We start from the raw sequence: 27,371 nt of genomic DNA, 5'->3' as shown, positions 1-27,371 counted from the left end.
TAAACATAGGGACTCATTTGATACTTACTCTTACCCTGTAAACTAGATGTAACTACTATTGTCTTATTGCAGAAAAGGAAAATAGTGAAAGAATAGTGCCTTAGACCACTTGGCCATCCTGACACCATAGTGAAAGAATAGTGAAGTAACTTGTCCAAAGACATGAGTTATTAAGAGCTTGAGCCAGGATTCAAACCCCACCAGATTGATTCCAATATTTCTAGCCAATGTTATAAGCCGAAGTAGTAAAGCAAAAAGTAAAAATAACCACTGTAAGCGGGTTGGCTATCCCATTCTAACTTGCATTGAAGAGCAATGCTGCATGGTTAAGATTACTTTAAGAAGGGGTTCTTAAAAGAGGTAATTTTTATCTATATAATTGTATATAACATTGGTACAAATTTCTAAAACTATTTATTCCTACATATCACTGCCAAGTAAATGCCACATAAGTATTTCCACAGTCTATGCATATTTAACTGCTTTTCCTGTTGCTGTCAAGACTAATTAAATATTTAACATCCTTTTGTGCAGGTCCCATGCAGGAAAATACTAAGATTAAAATGCCCCTAAAATATAATCACTCAGTCAGGATATCAAAAGCATTGTCAGAGCACCCAAGCGGGTGTCAGCTGTGCGTAGCTACCATTCTCACACGTTCTGTCAAGAAGCACTCACCAACGGATCTCAATTAATAGCACTGCTCTTATGATACATTGCTAGAATTTTAATAAGATGACGCAATTTATCACATTTTAAAAATGAAGTGATGCAAAGTGTGGCACAAATGACTAAGCCGAAAACACAAAATTATCAGTTTTCAGAGTATAAGGTCAAAAGTGCAGCAAATTTGAAAATGTAATCAATTACTCTTATTAAAATGTGATTAAGGGAAATGACTCAGGAAGTTTGCATAACTTCTCCTAGTGGTCAAACACCTTGTGTTAATGGAAATCCTCAGCCCTGAAGTCACATTTCATAATGGAATCTATTAATCCCTCCTGGATTTGAAATAGGTTATTGAAACTGAGGAGTAAGCCTGATTAAAATAAAAATAATACAGAGAAAAATTATTATAGTATTCAAATTTTTTGAGAGCTAACTGCTTTCTATTAACTGCTGTGCTGGAGTTAGGTTACAATGATGTGAAACCTGTCCTATTATCATTATTCACTTACTGACATTCCCAGCATTTCATATTTTAATGTACTCCATTTTGTCAGTTCAGTCATAAATTGAACAGCTAATCTTGTAAAGCAAGAGCAATATAATGGCAGTTTTCTATCAGAATAGTGATGAGTTATATAAAACCTCAGCAGATATGTATTACCCTTGGAGGTGATCACATTACTAATAGTTATGTTGCAAAATGATAGCTACAATGTTAAGGAATAGGGTGACTTTGAAAACAGGGCATTACAACCAGCGGATATCAGCCACATCTGACAGTGGGAAAGAGGGGTACATGCTTATACTATCTTTAGTGGTGAAAAATTAAATACCATCATACTTAACTCCAAAAAAATTGGATGTTATGTTTGCATTCTAATCACTTCAGAATGAATAAAGAAAATTCTTTTTCCTATCATTGAAAAGTCAAAATTGAGTCTAGTTTGATCAATAAATATATTTTATTTCATAGAGTACTAAATGGAGCTTTAAAAAGCAAAATTTTATATAGCTCTCATTTTAGGTGAAGGAAAATAAGAAACAAAGAGATAAATTAACTTTTTCAAGGTCTTGATATTTTCTTGACAATGTCAAGACAAACTAAAATTGCTCACAATCTCATGCTCGCTTCATCATAACAACCTATATTGCTTTTATGCATCTAAAACAATGCCATGTAGAGGATATTTGGAAACCAATTCACTGACTCATAAGAAGGAATTTAAATTAGATTTTAAGTCCAATTTTTGTGTTTAAAGTCATATTGTAATTAGCAGTTTCAAATTTGGGAAGTTGCTTTCAAATGGTTTTTCCTCTTGTGGTTGTTTGTTCACCATGAATCTATTTAGAAACAAAAAAATATTGGAATAAAATCAATACAACAGCATTCAATTCAATACATGCTTGATTTATCACGAATTATTAATTGCTTCGATGTGAATTACTGAGGAACATTCATGCAAGAGTTTAAGCCAAACATCACCAAAAATGAATAGGTATCATGGTTTGCATATTGTTGGTTTATAAAAATGCTTGCTGCAACAATTTGTTTGAAAAGGGGTAATCAAACTATGCCAGTTTCTAAAGGTTCTTAGTCTAGATTTTCTCTTTTAAAAACTTACATCAGTCTTAAATTCCATAAACTGGAGCATTTTAAGTCATGTTAGGTGATGACAAATGTATTTGTGGTGGTCCTGTATTTATGAGCAGTTTATTTAGAATTGGAATTCATACAATGCTTAGAGCTGAATGAAATACAAATCATCATACAACACAATATTATGTAAAACAACACAATACATAGTCTGCTCTCTGTTATTGCCTAAATATTTCAAACAGAACATTCATATAAATATTTGTATTTCTTGCAAAGTTTAAGAAGTCTCCAGTTCACTCATAGCTTTTCTATATGATATAGGTATAAACAGATCTTTTGAAGTTTGACACCATCTTGATCAGTTAATTTCCATGCTGCCACTCTCTCTTGATATGAACATTTCCCACATATTTTGTTTTCAACAAGGAGATTTGTTTTTCCACTGCATGTCTAAAGAACCATTCTTCTCAATTACATCTGCTGGCGTGTCAACAGTAGTTTTCAATGATAAGAGAAATAACTAAATCTTCCTTCTGTATAAAGAAAATGTGAACACAGAGCCTTTGAGAATTGCTTTCTGTTAGTAAGGCTGCTTTGTGAATTGCACAGTAGCAAGCATCATGTCCTTGAGTATGATCACAGTGACTGGTTCCAGTTGCAATTCCTGTTTTAAAGGAAAGTCTTGTGAAGTCCTTTTTCTAACGGCTAAAAATAATTATGTCTTAGCCTAAAAAATGTATTTATAAAAGAGAATTATTTTTGCAACCAATTTTGTGTCAAAATGCTAATTCTATAGTATTTGAATGTTTATTTATCCATGTTTTATGTTCTAGAGATAAATTTATCCTTGGCCAAAGGAGTGTTCATATAGTTCAAACAGAATACTCACGTAACTGGAAATAAAGTCATACTGATAAAATTCCTGAAACCTCCTCTCTTGATTTACTATTCACAATGAAGCAGGCAAAAATAAAGGGACTGAAACCTGAGGAACACCAATTCTATGAGTGCAAGATTATTTATTCCTTCTCCTGAAATATCATTGCTAAAAGCCATGTTTAGGGCTATGACATTCATTTACTAATACTGGTATACATACTATCTCCTACATGTCTGTTCTGCTATACATGATTGCCTAAATCAGATGTATTTATAATGTTGCCGAACAAGTTGTTTTTCTCTTCAAAAATTACCAACTAGTATAACCATATACTTTAGAACTAATAATGTCTTGCAATCATCACATGTTTAACAGCTTTGTTTAGTTGTATTATCATGAAACCCATTTTTCATACTTAAGTGCCCAATTCTATTTTTGATTTTTCCATTTGCATAATAGTAACAAAACAATTAAGATAGTGCACACATTTCATCACCAGCAAAATATCTTTTGCTAATGTCACCTTTTTTCCTCTCCTATTGACTCCATCTTCAGAAATACTGATTTGCTTTCTGTTTCAGTAGGTTGTTTATATTTTTTAATGATTTTGTTTAAGCAGAGTATAGCAGTATGTGTTTAGTGCTTTCTTCTTTCACTTAGCATAATTATTTTAAGCTTTCTTCACGCATTCTGTGTACCAAAATTCCATTTCCTTTTGTTGATGGGTAGTATGTCATTCATCGATTTATCTGTGAATACTTGAATTGTCTCCAATTTTTGGCTACTACATCTTTTTGCATGAACACATGCTTTCATTTCTTTCAGGTAAATACTAATGAATAGTATGACTGAATCCTAGGATAGATTGTATGTGTAACTTTTTAAAATGTAAGTCAAAATTTATTCCAAAGTGACTGCATTTTAATCACTAGCGCATGAGACTTGTAGTTTCTCCACATCTTTGTCAGCTCCAAGGTAAAGTCAGTTTAAATCAAAATGTATAGGGAGCGAGTCTATCTTGTCAAAGGTTTAGGATGAGAATATGTATTTATTATGATTTAGGAAGGTTAAATTTTTAGAAGCTTGTCATAAGTTCACACAATTTTAGTCTTGTCAGGAATGTTCTTTTTCCAGATATGTTGTCCATGATTTACTCAATCCTGTTCTATCCTCTACTCAAAAGCCACCACATCAGACAGACTTTCTGTGACCACTCTCAAAAAACATCAGACTCTTTTCCACTATTTTGCTTTAAGTTTGTGGAACTTAGAACTAACATGAGAAGTTATCTTGTTTATTGTTGTTTATCTTGTTTATCCATACAGTTGAAGCATCATCATATCTAAAGTAGATCTGTGAGGGATGTTGTGGTAAATTAAGATGCTGCCTGCAGAGCCAGAATCCCACATTCTGTGACTTTTGCCTAGCCCAGCCTTGGCTGTTGGCAGGTATTTGTAGAATGAACCAGTAAGTAGAAAATCTCTCTGTGTGTGTCTCTCCTGATGGAAAACAAAACAAAGTTGAATATCTGCTCTGTCACAGTTGTTCTATAGGAATGGTATGTTTTCTTCAGTGAAAGGGTAGGGTAGGGCAGGAAGAATGATTCTGACTGTAGACCAAACTGTGGGCCACATGAATCAGACTTAACTAGTGCTTCTTAACACACATATCCTTTGACCTAAAAACCAAGGAATTCAGAATCTTTGAGAAGAGAGGGTGGACATGAAGGATGTCCAGTTTTATAAAGATCCTTAGGACTTGTTCTCCATTAGAGTTTAAGAAACTCTGGTAGAGAAATTATTAGAAGAGGCCTGCAAGTCTCATACAAGCTATACAAGCCTCGTTCAGGGCACAGATGATACAGGAACATGAAAATGGTCCTCTTCTTGGGTGAAGTGCTCTTTCAGTAGACTCAAATCTGCTTCACACCTGCTCCCTGAGCATGTGCAAGTAATTGAGTTCCTTTGAGTCTTTGTTCCCATAGCCGTTAAAGTAGAAAAATTTAGCCAATTTCCAGAATAACCATGAGAATTAAATGAACTATTTGGCATGGAAAACATTTTACGAACTGTAAAACATTTTTTGCAGCTGCAGTTTACAAGAAAAACAAAGGAAGGACCATGTTTCCAGGGAACTTACTGACAAATTTTCAGTGTAGAACCGATGAAGCAGAAATTCTAGGGGACAGTGAGGAAAGAGGACAGATATGTCTGTATTATGCTGTGCTGCACATGCAAATGTCTGCCAGCAGTTACCATCTTCCAAAGCCAAAGTAGGAAGAAGTTGTCAGGTGCCCACCACTGGCAGCTTCAGCTGAGGGGGGAGGGGGAATTCGACAGTACTCCACTGACTTTAACTTCAGCGTGGAAAGATCACCAAATTTTGAGTGACTGTTTGGCTATAAGAAGGGAAGACATGTTGCCTCCCTGTTAAACACATAGTTTCTTCAACAAATCGTGCTGGGAAAATTGCATGCAGAAGTATGAAACCAGATCCCTATCTTACAACGTATACAAAAATCAATTCACAATAGATGAGAGATCTAAATCTAAGACCAGAAACCATCAAACAGGAAATTATAGGGGAAGCACTGCAAAAATATAGTCATAGGCAAAGATATCTTTGATAAGTCCTCAGAAGCACAGGCAATAAAGACAAAAATAGACAAATGGAATTACATCAAGAAAGGAAGTTTCTATGCTACAATGGAATCACTCAACAAAGTAAACAGGCAGCTGATAGGATGGAAGGAAACACTTGCAAATTCTACATCTGATAAAGGATAAAGGATTAATATCCAGAACATCTTAGGGAGCTCAAGAAACCCAACAACAACAAAAAAGTACAAGCCAGTTAAGAAATAGGATAAGTATACAAACAGGCATTTTTCAAAAAATGAAATTCAAACAATCGGCATAACATGAAAAGATGCTCAGAAGTACTAGCCATGAGGGAAATGCAAATACAAATCTCAGCGAGGTTTCAGCTTACTCTGGTAAGAATGGCTATCATCCAAAACTAATAATTAAAAAAAAAAGACAAATTATGGTGAGAATGTGTAGAATAAAGTACCCTAATCCACTGTTGGTGGGAATGCAAATTGGTACACTTATGGACATTTCTCAGAATTCTGAAAATAGATCTCCCCTCTCCTGGGGATTTACTCAAAGGAAATGAAATCAGCATATAAAAGAGTAATCCGTACCTTCATGTTTATAGGAGCTCAACTCACAATAACTGATATGGAATCATCCCATACATCTATGGACTCATACTAGATAATACGATTATGATATATATGGTATACATCTGGTTGTGAAAGCTACACAGCCTTAAAAAGAATGAAATCCTATCTTTGTATCAAAATGGATGTAACTGGAGATCATTATATTTTTTGAAATAGACCAGTCCAAAAAATATATAGTATTTTCCCTGATTTTGGCAACTAATATAGAGTATAAAAAATGTAACATGTAATTGTGTCCTAAAGGCTGTTGCATGAAGCCAAAATATTTCTGAGAAATGCTTTTACTTTGAAACATATATATGACTTGTCTCCAGCATTCCCCACTCATTTTAAAGACAACTCCTGATAGAACTGTTTTATCTCATGAATTGTTTATGTGTAATGCGTAATAATTATTAATGATTAAATATGTAATCTCTTTTTTTGTTCTCCAGTGGGAATACTGCATGGAATTTTAAGTAAGAACATTACATTAATTCAATAATTCTCAAGACAATTTAAATGTTTCCTTAAATTAAACATAAAAACTTACAAAAGAAAACCTGACATGGACAAATCCTTCATTTCTCCACAGTTTTAGATTTAAGAAACTAAATACAGAAAGAAATATGTGGTAGAGACACACAATCAAGAGCGGCCGAGTGTGATGGTCTAGTGGCTAAATCTTTGCCTTGCAAGCACCAGGATCCCATATGGACGCTAGTTTGTGTCCAAGCTGCTCTGCTTCCCATCCAACTCCCAGCTTGTGGCCTGGGAAAGCAGTAGAGGATGGTCCAAAGCAATGGGACTCAGCACCCGCGTGGGAGACCTGGAAGAATGTCCTGGCTGCTGGCTTTGCATCAGCTCATCTCTGGCTGTTGCAGCTATTTGGCTGGTGAATCTATAGATGGAAGATCTTTCTGTCTCTTTCTTTCTGTATAGATGCCTTTCCAATCAAAAGAAATCTTAAAATTCAATCAAGAGACATTTGTGACTAATGTTTTATTAATTAGCTTCCCCTTTGGAGTAGCAGTTCCTATCCTTTTGCATTTTGAACCTAAAATTAAGATGACAATTAACACTGGCTAATTAAGTCAATTAGGAATGTTTGGAGAGCAGGCAGTATTATGCACTTCAGAAGGGTGGACAGGATGAATCAGAATCCTAGGGAGAGTGCGTATGAATGATATTATGTCCCCATGTGATATGCTCCCCACACTGACAGTAACTGCTATGAAGCAATGAATGTTATTATCATTTGATTAAACAGGTGTTATTGAGCCCTATTTCTGAAAAGAATACCAATAACTTAGTTACTTGAATAGCTTTGATGATGGTATAGCTGTAGTTTTCATGAAAACTTTTAGGAAATTTTCAAATGAGGGCTTACCCCACTTGTTAGATTTACATGATCTATGTATCAATCACCTGTTATTATTTTTTGCACTTATAATTTTGTACTTCAATTTTTAGTCAGTACTTTGATTTACAATTTTGGCTCTTTTCTCCAAATGTCAGAGACCCTGTTCCTGTAACACTCGTATGTTATGAGCTATTATGTGCTGGGACTGCATTCTTGAATGACTCTGTGACTCTATACGGTCACCTCAATGGCCTTTAAGTTTCTGGCAATTTGTTCATGGAAAATCCTCTTTAGGAATCAATGTGCATGATTTCTGGGTGACTCTGTCAGTTCATCTGCCAAAAAATAAACTCAGATGGTGATATATGAGAAATCAAATTCTGTTCGGAGTGTTGGGTGTTTCTGTTTCCCAGACAACCCTGTTGATTGTGAGAAGAGCCCAGGGTAATCTTTAAAATCTTTGGTGGGTGTGCAGAGAAATCATCAATACCCCCGAGGAGTAATTAATCTTTGTGTCCCACTGACCGTTTTCTGTTTTTAAGCTTTCCTTGTTGTTCTCTGTCTATTCTAGTTTGTTTGTTATTTGTTTGATTGTTTGGAGGGGTTTCTGGAGCGATCCTGATGGTCATTACGAGAGGGGATGGGGACCCAAAGTTGGAACCAGGCAAGGACCAGAGAAAGTTCCTCTCCCTAGTCCCGAAGGAAGTTTACTGTTCTTCTGTTTCTGCGGACCACTCAGTGCTCCTGGTTGTTGTTCCGATGACCTTGGATCCTGCAAGGCAAGACTTGGGCTTCTTCCATCCCATGTGGTAGATTCAAATGGGGGTGGGTGACCTCAGAGTTCTTGGCCTCCAAAGGTACTCCAATTCCTTATGATCTCCTTGGTAGTGCGCCATTTGGCGCTAGGCTCCACCTGCTGCCTGCCCGGCCGGGGAGCTCTGGGATTTTGGTTCTTTGATTTGCTGCTTAGGTAGCTCCATGCTGAACCCACAGTGCTTTGGGGACATGAATCAATCCTAAAGATTGCAATAGTGGTGCTTTTTATTCTTATTCAATTGAAGTATATTAAATATTAGATTTTATCTTAAGTGAGTTTGGGACACCATTAACTGGTTGTTATTCAGGAATCCATCTCCACCTCAATTTACCACAGACCCACATTATCATCTCCACAAGCATGCTTTTTTCCCTTTTCATTATTCATTTTACTGCATTATTATTATTTACAATATGGCTCCATAGGCTCTGGGGTTTCCCTTCCCCTGTCCCCAAGTCCCCCCCCCCACTTCACTGATTTTCCCCATATTATTGCAGCAATATATTTCTTCATAAACACTCACATGTCCATCGTTCAGCTATTTAAGTGTAAACTGTTCCTCAGTTGACTTTAGTTAATGGCACAGTTTCCATTATCTAAGTCAGAAAGCTGGGAATAATCCTAAACTTATATATATATATATATATATATATATATATATATATATATATATACTTATTTTTCTAAAAAACATAATCACACCACAACAATTACTCTGCTAAAAATGTTTTAAAGATCATTAATCACTTCTGCAATGATATCTAAATTTCCTCCTGTGGCAGGCAAGATTACTGCTGTCCTTTCCTATCTTACTTCCTATCACTGCCCCATCTGCACAGCGTTATTGATGTGTGACAAACTATGATTGGTTCCCCAAATGTGTAAAGATCTCTTTCAGTCCACCTGAAGAACAGAAACTCGAGAATGGAAAGATTAATATTACCTGTAGATGTCTGAGTTTTTAAAAGTTAAATAAGTGTAGGAAGGTACCAGAAAGAACATGGTGCTTATATACACAACTATATCAAGGCATGGACAAAGTGGGAAGATTTACTCAGATGATTTATCAAATTCAAGGGGTGGATAATTGTGTAGGTTTTACAGAAAGGTTTGGCAGGTAATCACGACTTGATTGCTTATGCATCCTATAGTCCTCAAAGTGTTTCTGACAAATATTAGTCATTAAAATGTGCTTTTTAAAGGGCATATGGAATGCTAACTATTGTTCCCAACTGCAAAGAATGGAAATTCAATTTTCCTTTAGTTATTTCACTTCAGTTGTTTTGCCGCGTACTATTAAAACTATTTCATTTATGCCTATAATGTCAGGATACAGTTAAATCTCAGAATGATGGACTTATGACTGATTGTAAACGACTATACAATTTTAATGATATGGTGGAAATTAGTGGGGGAAGGGGGGCTTGGATTGGGGCTAAGGGAAGGGAAATCCAGGAACCTGTGGAGCTGAATCATGGAATAATAAAATACATTTTTTTTTTGAAGAACAAGACTGTCATTTAGAGGCTGGCATGGCTGCATTGTAAGCTATCCCTCTGCCTACTGGCATCCCATAAGGGCACTAGTTTCTGTCCTGGCTGCTTTACTTTTGATCCAGCTCCTGTTTATGCCTGGAAAAGCACTGAAGGATGGTGCAATGACCGGGACCCTGTACCCATGTGGGAGACTCAGAAGCTTCTGGTTTCTGATGGGTCCAGCTCTGGCCGAGACAGACATTTAGGGAATGATCTAATTAATGGAAGATCTCTCTCAGTATCTCTCTTTAAAGAAATCTTAAGAACAAAAGCCAATGGATCCCCACCCTCTCTTGCAATGACCACCAGGGTGGCTCTGGAGTCCCCCCTTCCCCCCCAAAATTAGATTAGATAGACAGAGAAAACAAGGAAAGCTCAGAAACAGACAGGAAATGGTCAGCGTGAATTCAGCTATACCTTACCAGGTAGGACACAAAGATTTTTTATTCCTCACTAAGGTATTGAAGATTTCTCAGCACACTCCTCCTAAAACTGTTCTGTGCCTCAACTGTTGACATATGCCTTGTTAGAGTTATAAGCCCGTTTGGACTATCTTAAATCCATCAAGTTCAGTAAAAATTATGCTTCAACACTATAAACTGCTAAATACTAAAATGAAAATAGACACGAGACAGCTGAATAATACCCCATAACCATTTTAAGGTGTATAGCAGCCGGTTGTATATAAACTAAAATTGAAATGTCAATGAAGTAATCACAGGATTTGGTTAGGAATTTACATTTTCTAACATATTGGTCACTCAATACCATGTCAATTAACTCCATAATCTTGTTAATTGTTGTTGATATTATGTTGTGGCTTTTCAATGATCGGGATGATATTCTGCCAGCTCTGCTTTCAGACCAGAAATGGTCTCCCCAAGAAACTGTTGAATATATCTGGACAATAAGATGCTGGACTGTATGCATGGTACATGCTTGCAATGAAAGAATCTTAACTGAATTTGAACTGTAATACTGCAACAATGTGGAAGAATCCACCATGGGGGAAGGGCATGGGGAGGGGTTAGGGGAATCCCAGAGCCTATGAAATTGTGTCATAAAATGAAATGAAAATTTAAAAAAGCCAAAACAACAACAAATATCTACACTATTTGTTGACTTTAAACCTGGGATTTCCAAAGGTAGTTTCCTTAAACCCATTTATCTATAAAACTTTTTAGTAATGGACATATGCTAGCAGTTCTCACTGGTCAACCAGGCTGAATGAGATAACTAGCAAGTTAAGCACACACTACACCATACTGATGCATCTCATCTGTTTTAATTTTAAATACCATGCCCATAAGACAATAACAAACAGCATTAACAGTCAAATGGTTGCTTATTATGAGTGATTTTAAATCTGTAGTGGCCATCATTAAATTAAATGTATATTTCTGGAGTCCGAGAATTAATGACAAAAATTTCTGACTGAAAAATCTGACTACATTTTGGGTTGTTAATTTCAGATTTTTTTATATGATTGGTAGAAAAGACAACAGTGTGTCTTTTCCTAATTTCAGAGTCTTTTGGTAACAAATCAGATATATGGGGGCAATTTCACATTGTAGCTTGATGAAACATTGGTGGCCTCAACAGACAAGAAAAACACTGTTATCTAATGGGAAGTGGACATGGGGGTTAACACATAATAAACATTGCTCAGGAATCGCTGCCATTTTTGAAGTTATTTTCTCATATCCTCAAAGACTTCTTGGTTGTGCCTTTGTCTTTTCCATTTCAATGTATTCTTTTCATTAATCAAGGGCCAAGGTTTTCTCTGCTACCTGTCTGGAGGTTGAGCTGTAATAGGATAAAAAGAAACTGGGGAGTTAAAAGGGGCAACAAAAGCAAAAATACGTTTTTATTCTTAGAATACTTTGAAATAATTATTTAGCAGAAATATTGGATAAAATGACCATTGAGATTTTTGTAACTCTCACTCAAGAAACTACTATGATTATCTTAAAATTACAGGGATAATGCTACTTCTTAAAATACTAAGATTAAATCACAGTAATGCTCATTTTGTGATATAGGTAACAATAATAATAGATACCGAGGCCTTCAAAAGATTTATAGAAAAACCACATTATCTTTTAATCCCATTTTGAAATACTTATATAATATTTAATATACTTGACCTCTATAGTTATATACTATTTTTAATATATAAATTTTTTTAGATAATTATAAGCTCTGATTCGCTACCACTTTATAGCTGTTTGATCATAAAAGTTTACTTTGTGCAGGCTTCTTGTAAAAAAAATAATAAGGCTAAATTTCCAAAGTCATCATGAAGTAGTAAGTGGTTTGAGAACAGCTTTGTAACTTCCGGAATGGAATATACAGACTGGGTACAAAGAGTGACCTCAGGGTAGGAAAGAGACAAGATACCAAATAACAACACTTATTACTTATGTTTTTGATATTTGTAACTTTGAAAACTCTGCATCTTCAACTGTACACAAGTGTATGTGTGGGGTGGCTGTGTGTGTAAGTGTGAAGTGTTGAGAAAGGAGCAGCTCAAGGAATTGAAAGGATAATGAATAAAAAAAATACATATATTATAAATGGCCTTATATGAGCCAGAATATATTGAGATTCAATGACATGATAAAAATAAACAAACAAACAAACAAAAATAATAGCAGAACAGTGCCGTGGCATAGTGGGCTGAGCTTCTGTCTGTGGCACTAGCATCCCTTGTGGTTTGAGCTCTAGCTGATCCATTTTCTATGAATCTCTCTGCTTGTAGCCTAGGAAAACAGTAGAGGATGACTCAAGTGTTTGGGTCTCTGCAGAGACTCAGGAGGAGCTCCTGGTTCCTGGCTTTGGATTGGGTCAGCTCTGGTCATTGAGGGAATGAAGTAAGGAAGATTTATCTCTGTCTCTCTTTGTGTATGTGTCCCTCTCTTGCTCTGCAACTCTGCCTTTCAAATAAAATAAATATTAAAAAGTAAATATTATAGTAGTCATACTTATTATTCCACAATTTTCTTTCTCCAAATAATATTACTTACATTTTTTCACCTGAAAAGTACTGCTTTATTACTGCTACATTTTTACCTCCACTTTTCATTTGAAAAAAATGTGTTGTGTCAACATTACTTATCCATTAAACATCGCAGTTAACAAATCCAAGTATTTTTAGTAGGATATAGGTTGACATGGCTTATGAGTCAAAAACTTTAATAATATGGTTTTTAATAACTCCACACACACTTTGATACTCAATATATCCAAAGTCTAACTTAATAATTTTGAAAGATATAATCTACTACTTGCCATTGTAAGCATAGAAAATGTTATATTCAGATATAGATGTTTCAGGTTATCAAATCTGACAAATACATATATACATTATGTAGCTACAGAATGCACCATGTCCACATTTGTATCAATACAGCAAGAATTCTGGACTTTATAATTGTAGCGAGTTATTCTCTGATGAAAGAAAATGCCAATTCAGTCAATTATGTAAGATATATGATATTGACTCACAGTACTAAAATTACCCTGATTTAGTCTTGATGAATTTCTGAACTACAGTTGGCATGATCTGCTTTTCTCTACTGACTAGATATATCACTGATCCTTTTGCTAAAATTGTGGTGACTTGGTTGAGGAACCTGCAGCCACCATCGTAAATTTTTCGGAAAAAAATTTTTTGAAGTTCCTACATAAAGAAAGTCAGTGGCACAGATTTTCTGTAACAGGATCAGGAAAAATGATGGCCTTTGAACCTAGGATAACTCTCCTTTGGAGGATTCACTGGGGTCTTTGTAGGTTTGTATTTGGCTCAAAGAAACCAAAGATGGAGTAGATAAAGGAGATGCCTGCATTCAGTCTGAGACATTGATTTTTTTTAAAACCAGATGCACAACTGTTTTCTCTCAAATTAATCTGAGAAGTATAAACAGGTCACATTGTTGAAAGACGAAAATTTCTGAGATGTTCAATATGCATGTAATTCAATGTAAGGTATTTAACTTTTACCGAAAGGAAAATCTAACTTATTAGACTGTATCAACTCAGCACTTGGTAGAATCTATCATATTTGAAAAAGAATCCAGCAATAGAAGAGCATGGAAGAATCTGAGTACCCTGAATATAGTAAACGTGATATAAGAAAGGGATTGTGGGAAGGATTAGTAGGCAGATGGCACCAAAGCAGTTTAAACAATTAACAGACCTTGAGCATGTTGCCTTTATCTTTAGATAGCATGTAGTTTTTTCAGATCTTAGATGAAAAACCCCTACAGAACAGATCTTCCACTGTAAGAAAACACACCGTACTTCTAAAAAGCTAAGAATGGAAAATATTATTTCTATATACGCATAAAATATTTACTCATAAATCTATTTGGCAGGATGTTGCCTTGATTATTTGGAACTATAGTTACCTCTCTAGAGGAAATTCTTAACTGAGATTTGTTTTAATGAACACTGCAGTGAAAGACTGAACTTAATAATGTATTCCCACGATTATATGATCAGGAAGGAAATGCTATACTTTAAAATCAAATTTCAAATTTAAAATCAAATTTCAACAACTTTTAGCCAGTTTAGCCAATACTCTTTTTGAAGATACAGTATTATAATGTTAACCTCTCTTGAACTAAGTTTTACTTACATGATTGCTCAAATATTAAATTAAAAATAAAAGCATGTATTCTGTTTAATATTTGAAGCGATTATTAGAGGTGCTAATTTAAGAGAAATCTGGAGCAGAAATCCGGACACATTTTACTGGTACATGTTAAGATAATTTTCAATTATAATTCCACATTTATAAACTATGGATGTAATAGATTATTTAGGGTAGTATCTTTTTCCTCAGAACGATTACTGAATCATTCTTGTTATCTAAAATATCTACAATAGGGGCCGGCACCATAGTTCAACAGGATAATCCTCTACCTTCAAACACTGACATTCCTTTATGGGCACCGGTTTGTGTCTTGATGGCTTCATTAAAAAAAATTATTTATTTTTATTGGAAAAGCAGATATACAGAGAGAAGGAGAGACATAGAGAAAGATCTTCCATACAATGATTCACTCCCCAAGCGGTCTCCCACGTGGGTGCAGGGACCCAATGCTTTGGGTGGTCCTCAACTGCTTTCCCAGGACACAAACAGGGAACTGGATGGGAAGCAGGGCTGCTGGGATTAGAACTGGCGACCATATGGGATCCCGAGGCATGCAAGGCAAGGACATTAGTCACTAGGCTACCACGCTGGGCCCACGGCTTTTCAATCCAACTCCCTGTTATGGCCTGAGAAAACAGCGGAGGATGGCCCAAAGCCTTAGGATCCTACACTCACTTGGGAGACCAGGAAGAAGGTCCTGGCTCCTTTCTTTGAATTGGCTCAACTCTGGCTATTACATCCATTTGGAGATTGAACCAGGGGATGGAAGATCTTTCCTTCTCTGTCTCTCCTCTCTGTAAATTTGCCTATATATAAAGATACATCATAAATTAGAAATGAGCACTTCTTTAAATGATGCCAATTTTTGTCTAATCTTTTAAGAAATGAAACCAATGATAACACTGAATCATTTTATTTATAAATAAAAGCCTTAGTATTTGTCTCTTGAAGGAATTATACCATTTAACATAAGTCAAATAACTTTTGGATGACTTATTAAATGACACTAGATGCTGAGTAATGTAGTTTTAATACCACCACCCATAAAGGTTAGTATTAACCTTTGCAAAAAGAAAAAATAATTTTCGGAGTTAGAAATGTATTTGGTTATTCCTGACAAGTATAACAGTGATAAACAACATATCTGACACACACACACACACATACGCACACATATTTCCAACTGTTTTAAACACTCTACTAACATGCTGTGATACGAACATCTAAAATGTTTTTCAGTGTCAAGAATATTGCCTAATGGTTAATGCACCAGTTAAAATGCCTATGTCCACATCAGAATTCCTATATTTGATACTTGGCTGTGGCTCCGGAATCTAGTTTCCTATTAAAACTAATTCTGGAATGTAGTGGCGATGGTTCAGGTGCCTGGGCTCCTGTTGCCCTCCTAGAGACCAGAATTGAATATCCAATTATCAAATTCAGTTCCAGCCCAGATCCTATTGCGAGCATTTAGAGAAGAAACTCAGGTGGGAGCGCTCTCTCCTTTCCCTTCTCTCCACTTCTCATTTTTTTTTAAACTTCAATAATGTTTACAAAATACATACATAAATATTTCTAAACATTTTGGAAACTCAGTGAGGTAACATTTCCTTTGTTTTCATATAGCTTTTACCCAAAATAGACATTCATTTTCTTTTAAGTAGCCTATGAATTCTTTAGGGGATGGAAATTGTGTTCTTAACAATTCTAACATGTATCAATAAAATGGTTTAACCTTCTCCATTTTCTATTAAATACTCATGGAAAGAATGATTGAAAACAGAACAAATAGTATGATTATGCATTATGATGCATTATGATGTTAAGTTGATTATTTGGGTCACTTAGTGGTTCGCAGGGATTTTTATTCTCTTTAAAATGAGCTTCTCTTGCTTGTAAAATTTTGTAAATGGATATCACTTCTATTCTCTCCGTCACAGTTACTAGTGATGAATATATACTAAATGAGTAAAATAATGAAATACTAAATTTCTAAAGGAAGGTAATCATCTACGCCTCCATCAAAAGTTTTGTTAGTGAGGAAATACAAAATTCATGTTTTTTCAAGATATTCATGAATTTATTCTCAAGTTCTATCCATTGAAAATGAAACTAATGTGGAGAGTAGTTGAATATATTTCCATTACTTAAGCTCACTATAAAACCTGGAACATATGTATCTAGGGCATGTTGTTTATTTGATCAGATATTCTGTTGAGGTAAATTTTATGGGCTAAAAGCCTTCCATGTGCAATATCTGTATTGCATGTGACAGCAATACAATCAGCATAATGCCTTACACACCCCTGGTTAGAAAACAAAATTCCTGGATGCTTTGATTAGAACTGCAAAATGATATGTACACTTTGTAAAGACTAATATGCTAAAATTTATCATAGCCACATTTTCCTTCAGTAAAAGGCATGAAAGCTGTAAAATAAAGCATATTGAAATTATTTCATACTGCTACAAAGTTTTATTTGTAAGGCACAACCTGGAAATATTTCTTCTTTCTAATATTAAAGCTTTATTTGAGCAGTATTAGTGTTGTTACTTGTCATCGGCCAACATTAACCTTAAGTTTACATAAGGAAACACTGTAAGCTCATATAGGTAGGTACAACTGTTTCCAAAAAGGTGTATTCTCTTGGTTAAAAAAAATGTTCTCTATTAAAGAAAACATTACCGATTTCATTTTTGTACTTTCAGTTTGGTTACAATAATATGTTTCATTCTAAATGAGCAGCTACATTAAATTACACATGCTAGCTGAAGACAAAGTGATTATTTCAAGATTCACACACACAGACACAACAATCCAAATTAACTATCTGTTTATCATGACTAATGAAGTGTAACAAGGCTAAAGTCAATACCTTCCAACTTAATTACACCACAATGACAATACATAGCTAAAATGTCATCAGAAAGAACATTATTTAACTGCTGTCAAAAATAGTTTCTCAAATAATTAGAAATCTTAATTTATGTATGCAATTCAGAGTGCCAGAAGAAAACATTTGATAAAGATTTATTACTCATAAAATATTTTCTGATATTTTGAGAGAAATAATATGAAGAGCACACTTAAATTCCAAAGAAGTTCTTTGCTCTCTCATATCATTCTACCAAAGTAAACTCTGATTCTGTTTTTAAGTGAGAGATTAGAATATCATAACTATTTCAGATTCCTTAATAAAATGTGATTTAAAGAGATTATCATTTAAGATGGTTTGATCCATGGTATTTCAGGTTTATTTGGTTTTATTTTCTTCACACAGAACAAAAAAAAATCAACATTAGGCCATGTATGCAGGAGAAGGTAGGAAAAAATTCGCTAGGTTGTCTGACTAGCACTACCTTTATGATCTATGTAACACTTGACTGAGTGCTAGACCAAACACCCAAAGTACAACCATTCTGCTTTGTTATTATGCAGCTGTATAGGCTTATCTTGCAAATGGAAAATCATACTATTTGATTTAGGGTTCAAATGACAAATGGTAATAGTGGATACTTTATCTTCTGTGTTCCATAGCTTTCCTGTCTAAGTAAGTATGACAATTTTCAGGCTTAATTCAATGATCTAAATACTGAATTATAGGAAATGGAGAAGAAACTGAAAATCTAAATTTATAAAAACTTACCTTAAAAAGATTCACAGCACCTGATGGCATGGCAAACTTCACAACATCTGCTGATTCAGCGTCCACTATAAAGTCAAAACTAGGGAGTCGAAAATTCAGAATGGCATGAATCTTTAAAATGGTAAGATCCTTGATACCAGTGGAATTCTGGATCTCAGAGATATCTGTAAAAATGCCAGATTCCTTGGCATCAAGGACAACTTTGGATCTAGCGGTATGCTTAAAGCTAGCAGAATCCATGGAACCAACTGAGTGTCTCGGTTGAGCACAAAATTTGTGGTCAACAAAAATTGTGTAATTTGATGTATCAGGAAATTGAAAGATTGTGAAAGTATTGGAGGTGGAAGCATAGTTAGTGGTAGTGCAAAAGGTATGAGAGTTTGCCTCAAAAAAAATAGAAATAGAGGAACTACAGTTGATTTCTAAATTGGTTGTATCAGTAAAAGTATAAGCATTATGAGTATTTATATCATTATAATTGTTGATGACAAAGATGAAGAAAATGAAATGAGTGTATTTATGTATATGGTTAGTGTCTATAGCATAAATCGCAGCATCACTATGGATAAAAGCACCACTGTAACTAGTGGTGTTGCTGGTGTTAGCGGCATCAGCATTGACAGCTGTGAAACTCAAATTATTTCTAGAAATATAGATCTGGTTGAAGACATAGCTAGAACCTACTGCTTGTGTAGATTCTGGGACATAGTCAACATCTGAGTTAGAGTCCAGGACAACTGCCCTCTTGTGGCCAACAGCATTGGTGGGTCTTGTGCCATCTTTGAAGTCAGGATTGATGATATAATAAAAGTCAGGATTGATGCTATGGTTAACGACACTACTATTAGCAGCATTATGAAACCAAGCATTATAGTTAGAGTCAAGGTCTTTTTGGGGGCCAGGGCTGTTATTGGAGCCAACGCCAGCGTTGCTGGGATCAAGGCTATTGAGAATAAATCTGAAATTCTGGGACCAAGAGCCAATAATGCAAAAAAATTCACTGGCTGTCAAAGTGCTAGGGCCAGTATTACTGTTGAGATAGGGAGAGCAGTCCTTGTCAGTTCCATTTTGAGGTCCAAAGGAGCACTTTGGATTAGTGCCATCATTACAGTTGGCAGTACCATCATGATCAATTACATTATTTAGGCCACAGTCAAGATCTGAATTGGTGTTTCTGTCCTCTTCAGCATCAGTGCTATATTTGGAGTTACCATTATTATTGCCGGTATTATCAATGTTAGAATCAGATTCGTTATCGGGATCAGTTCCATTGTTAGGGTCACCATCACTGCTGGAATCAGATTCATGTGTAGGGCCAGCATCATCCCTGGAATCAGATCCACCGTTGGTATCATTTCCACCATCCCTATCTTTGGGATCTGAGTTATCAGGATCAGACTTATCTTTGGGATCCTTCTTATTTTCATCATTGTCTTCATTTTCAGGATCTGTTTCTTCTTCCTCCTCTGTCTTATTCTCAGAGTCTGTATCATCATCATGCTCTGTCTGACTTTTGGAAGCAGATTTCCTTTTGGTATTATCCTTATCTTTGAGGTTTTCATCACTGACAAGTTTACTATCATCAGGAATGGACTCATTTGGGGATTTTCCAGCAAGGTTAGACTTGCCCTCATTTTCAAGGCCTATCATACTGCCAGTATTGATGATACTGTCTAGATCAGGAATATTACGGCAGTCCATGGTATCTGGGCGGTTCATGTGAGACAGCTGGATAATGGCAGAGCTCATGAGGTTTTGTGTAGCTGAGACACTTTCAGAATGGAAACGAGAAGTTAAATCCAGAGAATACATATAATCTCCCTCTTGTAGAGAACAGAAAAAGTCCACAGGAAGCTCAGGATCTGGAGGTGGTGATACAGGGCTGTTGCAATGTAAATGACGGTCAGAATTGTCATCATCAGAATCCATAAGGCACTTATGGTAAGAGTCACTGATTTCCATGTAACATCTGAGACATATTTGAGTGCTCATACCCAAAGACTTCATGTTATTTCTTTCAGTTGTGGATTGTAAAACAGACCTAGGGCTTATGGACATTGAATGACATTCAGGCATTGCAATATCAGAAGTATAAGCTTCAGTACTTAAAAGAGGAATAGTATTCAATGAAGAAGCAGAACTCTGAAAAATGTGTGTGTATCTATCGTCCTTACAGTTGCTCTTAAAGACGGAAATTTTGCAGCTGGCATTTCCGTGATGTGTGGTATCCTTCAATGTTAATGGATCTGGATAAGGGATGTGACTTTGCTGAGGGTTTTGTTCTTTTTGTTTGTCATTAACAGTTGGAGAAGTTTCTTTGGCCCTCGTGATTTTTTCACCACTCAGGTAGCTCACAAGTTGACTTCTGGAAACTAATAGAAAAAGAAGAATTAAAAAATGGTGAGCAAGAGTAAACAGATACATAGTAAAGCATGACTTTGATGCTCACAATACATTACAAAAATATAATACAGCTTGGAATTCACTCGAAAAAACTTGCAAGTCATACAATTTTTGAGTTAAAATGAGATCAGTGGTTGAGGAAAATTAGTGCATAATTTCTCATACAATAAAGATGTAATTCTCAAATAAGCAAGTTTACATGTTGGTATTTAGAAAGTGGCTAACATTTAAAAAACTATGTTGTATCAACTGGGTTTGCCCTTCATTTTAGGGGATAGCTTGTAACAGTAGTGACTATTCTTTATTGAGTTACATATGTACAAATTGAAGCTGTAAATTGTGAACACTGGAAAGCATCATTGTGACATAGCGTATGAAGACACAGAAAATGAAACAAGTCATTTATCTCAGATGTTTTCACTTTACAGATTGTTCACTCTTTAGAAAGAACATTTTTATAGGAATTCATTGGAATTATTTGGCTGAAATAAAATTTTGTTCTACACGGCCTGGTTACTACAGACATCTATTATTTTCTGATTTTTAAAAGAAATTTATTCTTTTCTTGAGATACAGTGTCTATGACTTATGAAGTCTCCCTGTTTGAAGATAAAGCTTTCCTGGACTTGATATGACAAAAAAGCAAAATGTTCTTATGTAAAATTTAATATGAAAGATTAATATCTATAGATATGAAGGACTTGTTAATATGTGATTTTATAAATTTTGGTACTTATTAATATGTTAGCTTTACTGTCATTATGAGATAACCTTATATAACATTTTTCAGGAAAAGAGGCAGAATAAAATACAACTGAACATGACTTAATTTTTAAAACGAAAAATTACTTCTGCCACTCTTTTTAACTCCTAAGAATACCTTTTCATGCTGGTATCAAACATAAAATGTATGTGGTGCCAAAGCAGTTGTTTTCATTGGTAGCTAAAAATGGCTTGGGCGCTGAACTTCTCTCTGCATGTGGAGTTCTTAGCGCCTTGAGTGAGAAGCTACATCCTTGTTTGTGTGCTTGATTTCGTTACTGAGGCCTCAATGGGCATAGGACGAGTAGGGACAAAACAGGGTTTCCGGGATAGCTGTTAATAAAGCTGATGGTATGTGAAGTTAATGACCGAAATGGAATAGTTTTGGCACTGGAAGACCTGTGCTGCTCCTTCGGGTCAATGCTATTCACCACAAACTGAGTTCCCTAGGTGTCACACACCCAATTCAGCACTACGTGGTGCCAGAGCAGTTGTTTCAATGGTAGCTGAAAATGGCTTGGGCGCTGAACTTCTCTCTGCACGCGGAATTCTTAACACCTTGAGTGAGAATCTACATCTTCTACATGGTAGAAGAAAGTATAGAGATTTCTTTAAAAACTAGAAGTAATCTTGCATAAAAACTAGCCATCCAACTTTTGGGCACATGCTCAAAATACTTGAAAAATTTGTAGCAGAGATATTTTGCAGCACCATATTTATAACCAATATAACTGTTCACAGTAACCAAAATATGGAACAACCAAAGTGTCTATCACTGGATTAAGGAATAATCAAATACATACACAATAGATTATAATCCAGCTATATAAAGAATGAAATTATTACTATTTTCTTTTTTTTATTTGAAAGACAGATAGAGAGGAGGACAGACAGACAGGAGGATTTTCCAGTCTAACAAGCTGCACCCCAACTGGCTGCAATGGCTGGAGTAGAGTTGATCTGAAGCAAGGTTTCCCATGTGGATGCAGGGTCCCTAGGCTTTGGACCATCCACAAATGCTTTCCCAGGCCACAAGCAGGGAGCTGAATGGGAAATAGGGCTACTGGGATTACAACCGGTGCCAAAATGGGATCCCAGCACATGCAGGGTGAGGGCGTTAGCCACTAGGCTACTGCACCTGATTTGGAAATTTAGTACCATTTTCAACAAGATTGGTGAAACTGCAGCATATCATGTTGACTGAAACAAACTGCACATAGAAAGACAAATACCAAGTGTTTTCCTTCATATATGGCAGGCTAACATTAAAAAAAAATCAGAAACAGAGAAAAAAGAAATGCCTTTATTAACATTGCTTTGAATATGGTTATGTCAATTTCTGCCTTATACTCTGGTAAACCAATGGTTAAGAATGTTGTATTACTATCATTTTAATGATCTGTGATTACTTTAAAATTAGTGTTTATGTTTGAAATGGCCATCTTTCCACTTGATTGTTTATAGCCCTTGCCTATATTCCAATTAAACTACGGTCCTTTTGCTTTTTACTTGTTAAACTTTTTATTTGTTAAAGCATTAAGCTCTTAACTGTAATGTAAATTAATATATACATATACATATATATAGTAGCTAAAATTAAGAAGTGAAGGAAGGGAAAAAGGGAAAGGAGGAAAGAACAAAAGAAAGGAAAGAAGGAAGGAGAAAAGATAGGAAGGAAGAAAGGAACAATGAAAGAATTTAGGATGGCTCAATAAAGGAAAAACATGTTTGAGATTAATGAGCTACTACAAAAACGACCAAACATACATGTCTAAGGAGTTCCTGAATATGTGGAGAGAAGAATACCTATTCAATCAAACAACAGCAGGAAATTTCCCTTATTTGAGGAGCATGGAGTATCCATGTATAGGAAGCATATACAAGTCAAACTAGACATCAAAACAGATCTTCACCACAACACATAATAGCCAGTGTTTAAAATAGCCAAGGTTTAAAAGTAAAACATAAAGAAAAAGTTCTGAAATGTGTATCATAGAAACACCCGATTAATCTTCAAATCACTGCCAAATAGACTGCCATGCGGTTTGTCATAGAAACTCTACTATAGGTTAGGAGAGAATGGAGATGCTCTACGTCCTAAAAGAAAAAAAAATACCATGCCAAGCAAAGCTCTCATTTATGAAGGAAGGTGTAAGCAAAAATAAATACCTTAAAAAAAAAAAAAAAGGAATCGAAAGAATTTGTCACATAATCGAATTTGTCACAATGTCCTGCCTTAAAAATGATACATATGTGCTACAAATAAAAACAGAGAAAGCATAATGAAAGAATTTGAAGGCAGAACATATCTTCATAAAATTTACTTATAAATTATAAGCTTGAATGTAAATGTCCTAAATTTTCCAATTAAAAAAATACAGACTGATTGAATGCATTAGCAAACATTATTGATCTATTTGATCCCTACAAGAAACACACTTTGCTAACAAAAATATACAGACTGAAAGTGAAATGATAGAAAAGATATTCTATGCTCACAGAAAGCTAAATCAAAGCAGGAATACATATCCTAATATCAGGCAAAACAGACTTTAACACAGATACTGTGAAAAGAGACAGAGAAAGGCAGTATGTAAAGATTAAGGATTCAATTCAACAGAAAGTCTGCAGTAAATATATATGTATGCAAGATTAGGGAACTTAACTAATTAAAACAAATGTTAATGTATCCAAAGGGAGACACAAATTTCAATACAATAATAATTGGGAACTTTTACAACCCACTTTTATGAATAGGCAGATCAAGTAAACAAAAAAAAAATCAACAAAGAAACAACAGGGCTAATCCACACTACAGAACAAGCAGATCTAATTGCAATCTAAAGAAAATTTCATTCCACAGCCACATAATTGATGTTCTTTTCATCAGTGCATGGAACTCTCTGGGACAGGCCATAATACAGGGCATAAAGCAAATCTCAACACATTAAAAAACATGAAATAATACCATATATCTTTTCTGAAAACAGTGGGATGAATTTGGAGACTGACAACTTAAAATTCTAGAAAATATGCATGTACAAATACATGGATAATGAATAATATGCATCTAATTAAATAGTGGGTCACAAAACTGATTAAAAGAGAAATAAAACCTTCCTCAAAATGAATAAAGATGACAAATAAAACATGACAAATCAAAATTTGTGATACCACAAATGCAGTGTTAAGAGGAAAGTTCACACAAATTAGTGCCTACATCAAGAAATTAAATAGGCATAAATAATCTAAGAATGCTTCTCAAGGACCTAGAATAACAAGAGTCAACAAAACCCAAAATTAGTAGGAGAAAATACATAATAAAAACTAGAGAAGAAATAATAAAAATTGAAAAAATTATGAAAATCAGGAAAACAAAGAGCTGTTTTATTTAGGAAAACAAGCAAAAAGCAATGTATCAACACCATTGCTCCAACTAACTTAAAAAGTAGCAGGGAATCAAATCAATAAAATCAGAGATGAAAAGGGAGATGTAACCAATACTACAGAAAGAAAAAGAATTATCAGGAATTACCACAAATAGCTAATATGCCAATAAATTGCAAAGTCTAGAAGAAATTGGTAGCTTTTTGGACACATACAATGTACCAAAATTGAATCATGAAGACAGAAAACCTAAATAGACCAATAATCAAGATATAAACCAAATCAGTAATAAGGACCAAGCCATCAAAGAAAAGTCCAGGCCCAACTGCTTTCTTTCCAATTTTTCTCAAACCATTTGAAACAATAGAGGAAAGAGTAATAGAAAAAAGAGAACAGAAAAAAGAGAGGAACATCATTAAAACTTATTCTATGAGGCCACTATCATCTGACTTTCAAAACCAAAAAAAGATACAATGAAGAGAATTACAGATAAATACCACAGATAATATACAAATAAAAAAACCTCAACAAAGTAATAGTTGAACTAATCTATCACTCACCAAGATTGAGTGGAACTTGGATTCCTGATATGTAGAGATAGTTCAACATAGGCAAATGGATGTGATACATCACATTAAAAAATTGAAGAATAAAAACCATATGATTATCTCAGTCAATACAAGAAAGCAGTTGATAAAATAAAACATACTTTTATAATAAAAATCATAAGACAATAGGGTTATATGAGGAACATACCTTACTTGACACAATTCACAAAATATGATAAGCCCACAGCCAGCATCAGACTGAATAAAGAAAAGCTGAAGTATTTCCACTTAGAGCCAGAACCCTAAGTTCTCTACTCTCACCACTACCATTAACCAGAGTCATTAAGATAAGAAAAATAAATGTAAGGGTTACAAATAGAAAAGGAGGAAGTCAAATTATACCTGTTTTCACATTATATGTTTATGTACATTAGGGAACCTAAAGATTCCACTAAGAGACATTTGCAACTCTAAAGAGTTAAGCAAAGTTGCAGGATATAAAATCAACACACACAAATTAATAGCCTTCAGACACATAAACAATGTCATTGCCAAGAAAGACTTGTAAGATGAATCCCATTCAAGGCAGCTACAAAAAAGTCTAAATACATTGGCATGAATGAATACTAAAAAGCATTAAGGATATAAATAGAAAATAATAGAAGTGGAAAACCTTGCATGTTCATGGATGGGAACAATATCATAAAAAGTCTGTACTATTCAAAGCAATTTACAGATTGAAGGCCCTAACAATCAACTATCCAAACTGACGGAGCAGTACAATCAGCCCTACAAGATTCTCACTAGGCCAGGGAACTGGCCTACAGGAAATAGCTTCCTCTTACCCTACCAAGGCAACTGCAGGCAGAACTCCAAATACAATAAATCTGTAGAAGACTAATTTTTGAGCTGATAATTTTGTATGGCTTACAAATGATGATATAAATATCCAAATAGTCCTCCACAGAAGAAGGGTTCTCCACCCTTACGTGATTTCCTGGCAAAGGTCTATGTAATTACAACACAATGTAATTAATGAATAAATTTAATTAAAAAAAAGAATAAATAAGTGGAAAAAAAAGGTCAATAAGTAACTTCCACCTGCATGTAGTCCCCAGACTGATGAACATCCACACTGCTGTCATAGAAACTCCCTGGAGAGCATGCAAGTGCAGACTAGCTAGCAGTTCAAACATAAAGTGAACAGATGACTTAGACCAAACCACTGTTACTCCAATTAGCTCCTCACAGAATAGCTTGAGGCCTGCATTCAGCTGTATGTATGCTTTCTTTATCTTATTCCTGAGTTTCCCAACCTTGTGCCCTCCTTAAATATTCCAAAGGCTCTCATTCAGCAGGGCAATAACTCTTGAGATAGAAGTCTCCCAACTCTTCATCTGTTGATACACTGAGCTTTCTGTTTTCTCCACCCTCAAACTTCATCCTTGCCATTGTGATTTGGCATAAGGAAAAAGGACTGAGGTCTTCTTAACAAGCGTATCACAAGATAACTCCTCCAGCAACTATTTGACAGATCTTATTCTGAAACCCCTCGGGAGAGGTATCACTAGTGTTGATTTGTGTTCTACTCTCCGAATTAGTTACAATTTCCAACAAAGAACTGAAAGCTTGACTTCCTTAACATTTCTCCTGACACTCTCATCTTAACATAGAAATTGGATATAAGTGCAAGCATTAACTTGTTCAAAGATAAATGATCATGGTAAAAAAAAACCAGCAGAACATTATGTAAAATAATGTTAAAATTTTTTATTTGTCCTGCTGAATTCCTGTTTGTCTGGCTAAGTTGAATAAAAATATATGGGTTAATAAAAACCAGTTTTTATCCTTTGTAGATGACCCATCAAGGCAAAGGTCTG

At 35.1% G+C, this 27,371-nt stretch overlaps 1 protein-coding gene across 1 annotated transcript in view; it reads right to left on the bottom strand.

The window, feature by feature from the left end:
* LOC101530799 (uncharacterized) overlaps positions 1-27,371 on the bottom strand; it is a 315,911-nt gene that overhangs the window by 90,472 nt on the left and 198,068 nt on the right. Inside the window, 3 exon segments of the mRNA XM_058659130.1 lie at positions 11,860-11,893; positions 14,286-14,368; positions 18,392-20,763. Coding sequence (XP_058515113.1) covers positions 11,860-11,893; positions 14,286-14,368; positions 18,392-20,763 — 2,489 coding nt within the window.

Source organism: Ochotona princeps, chromosome X, assembly GCF_030435755.1.
Source record: "Ochotona princeps isolate mOchPri1 chromosome X, mOchPri1.hap1, whole genome shotgun sequence".
In the NCBI taxonomy this organism is placed as follows: Eukaryota; Metazoa; Chordata; class Mammalia; order Lagomorpha; family Ochotonidae; genus Ochotona; species Ochotona princeps.
Note: the sequence above shows the minus strand (reverse complement) of the source record. Positions and strands in the feature narration are given on the sequence as shown.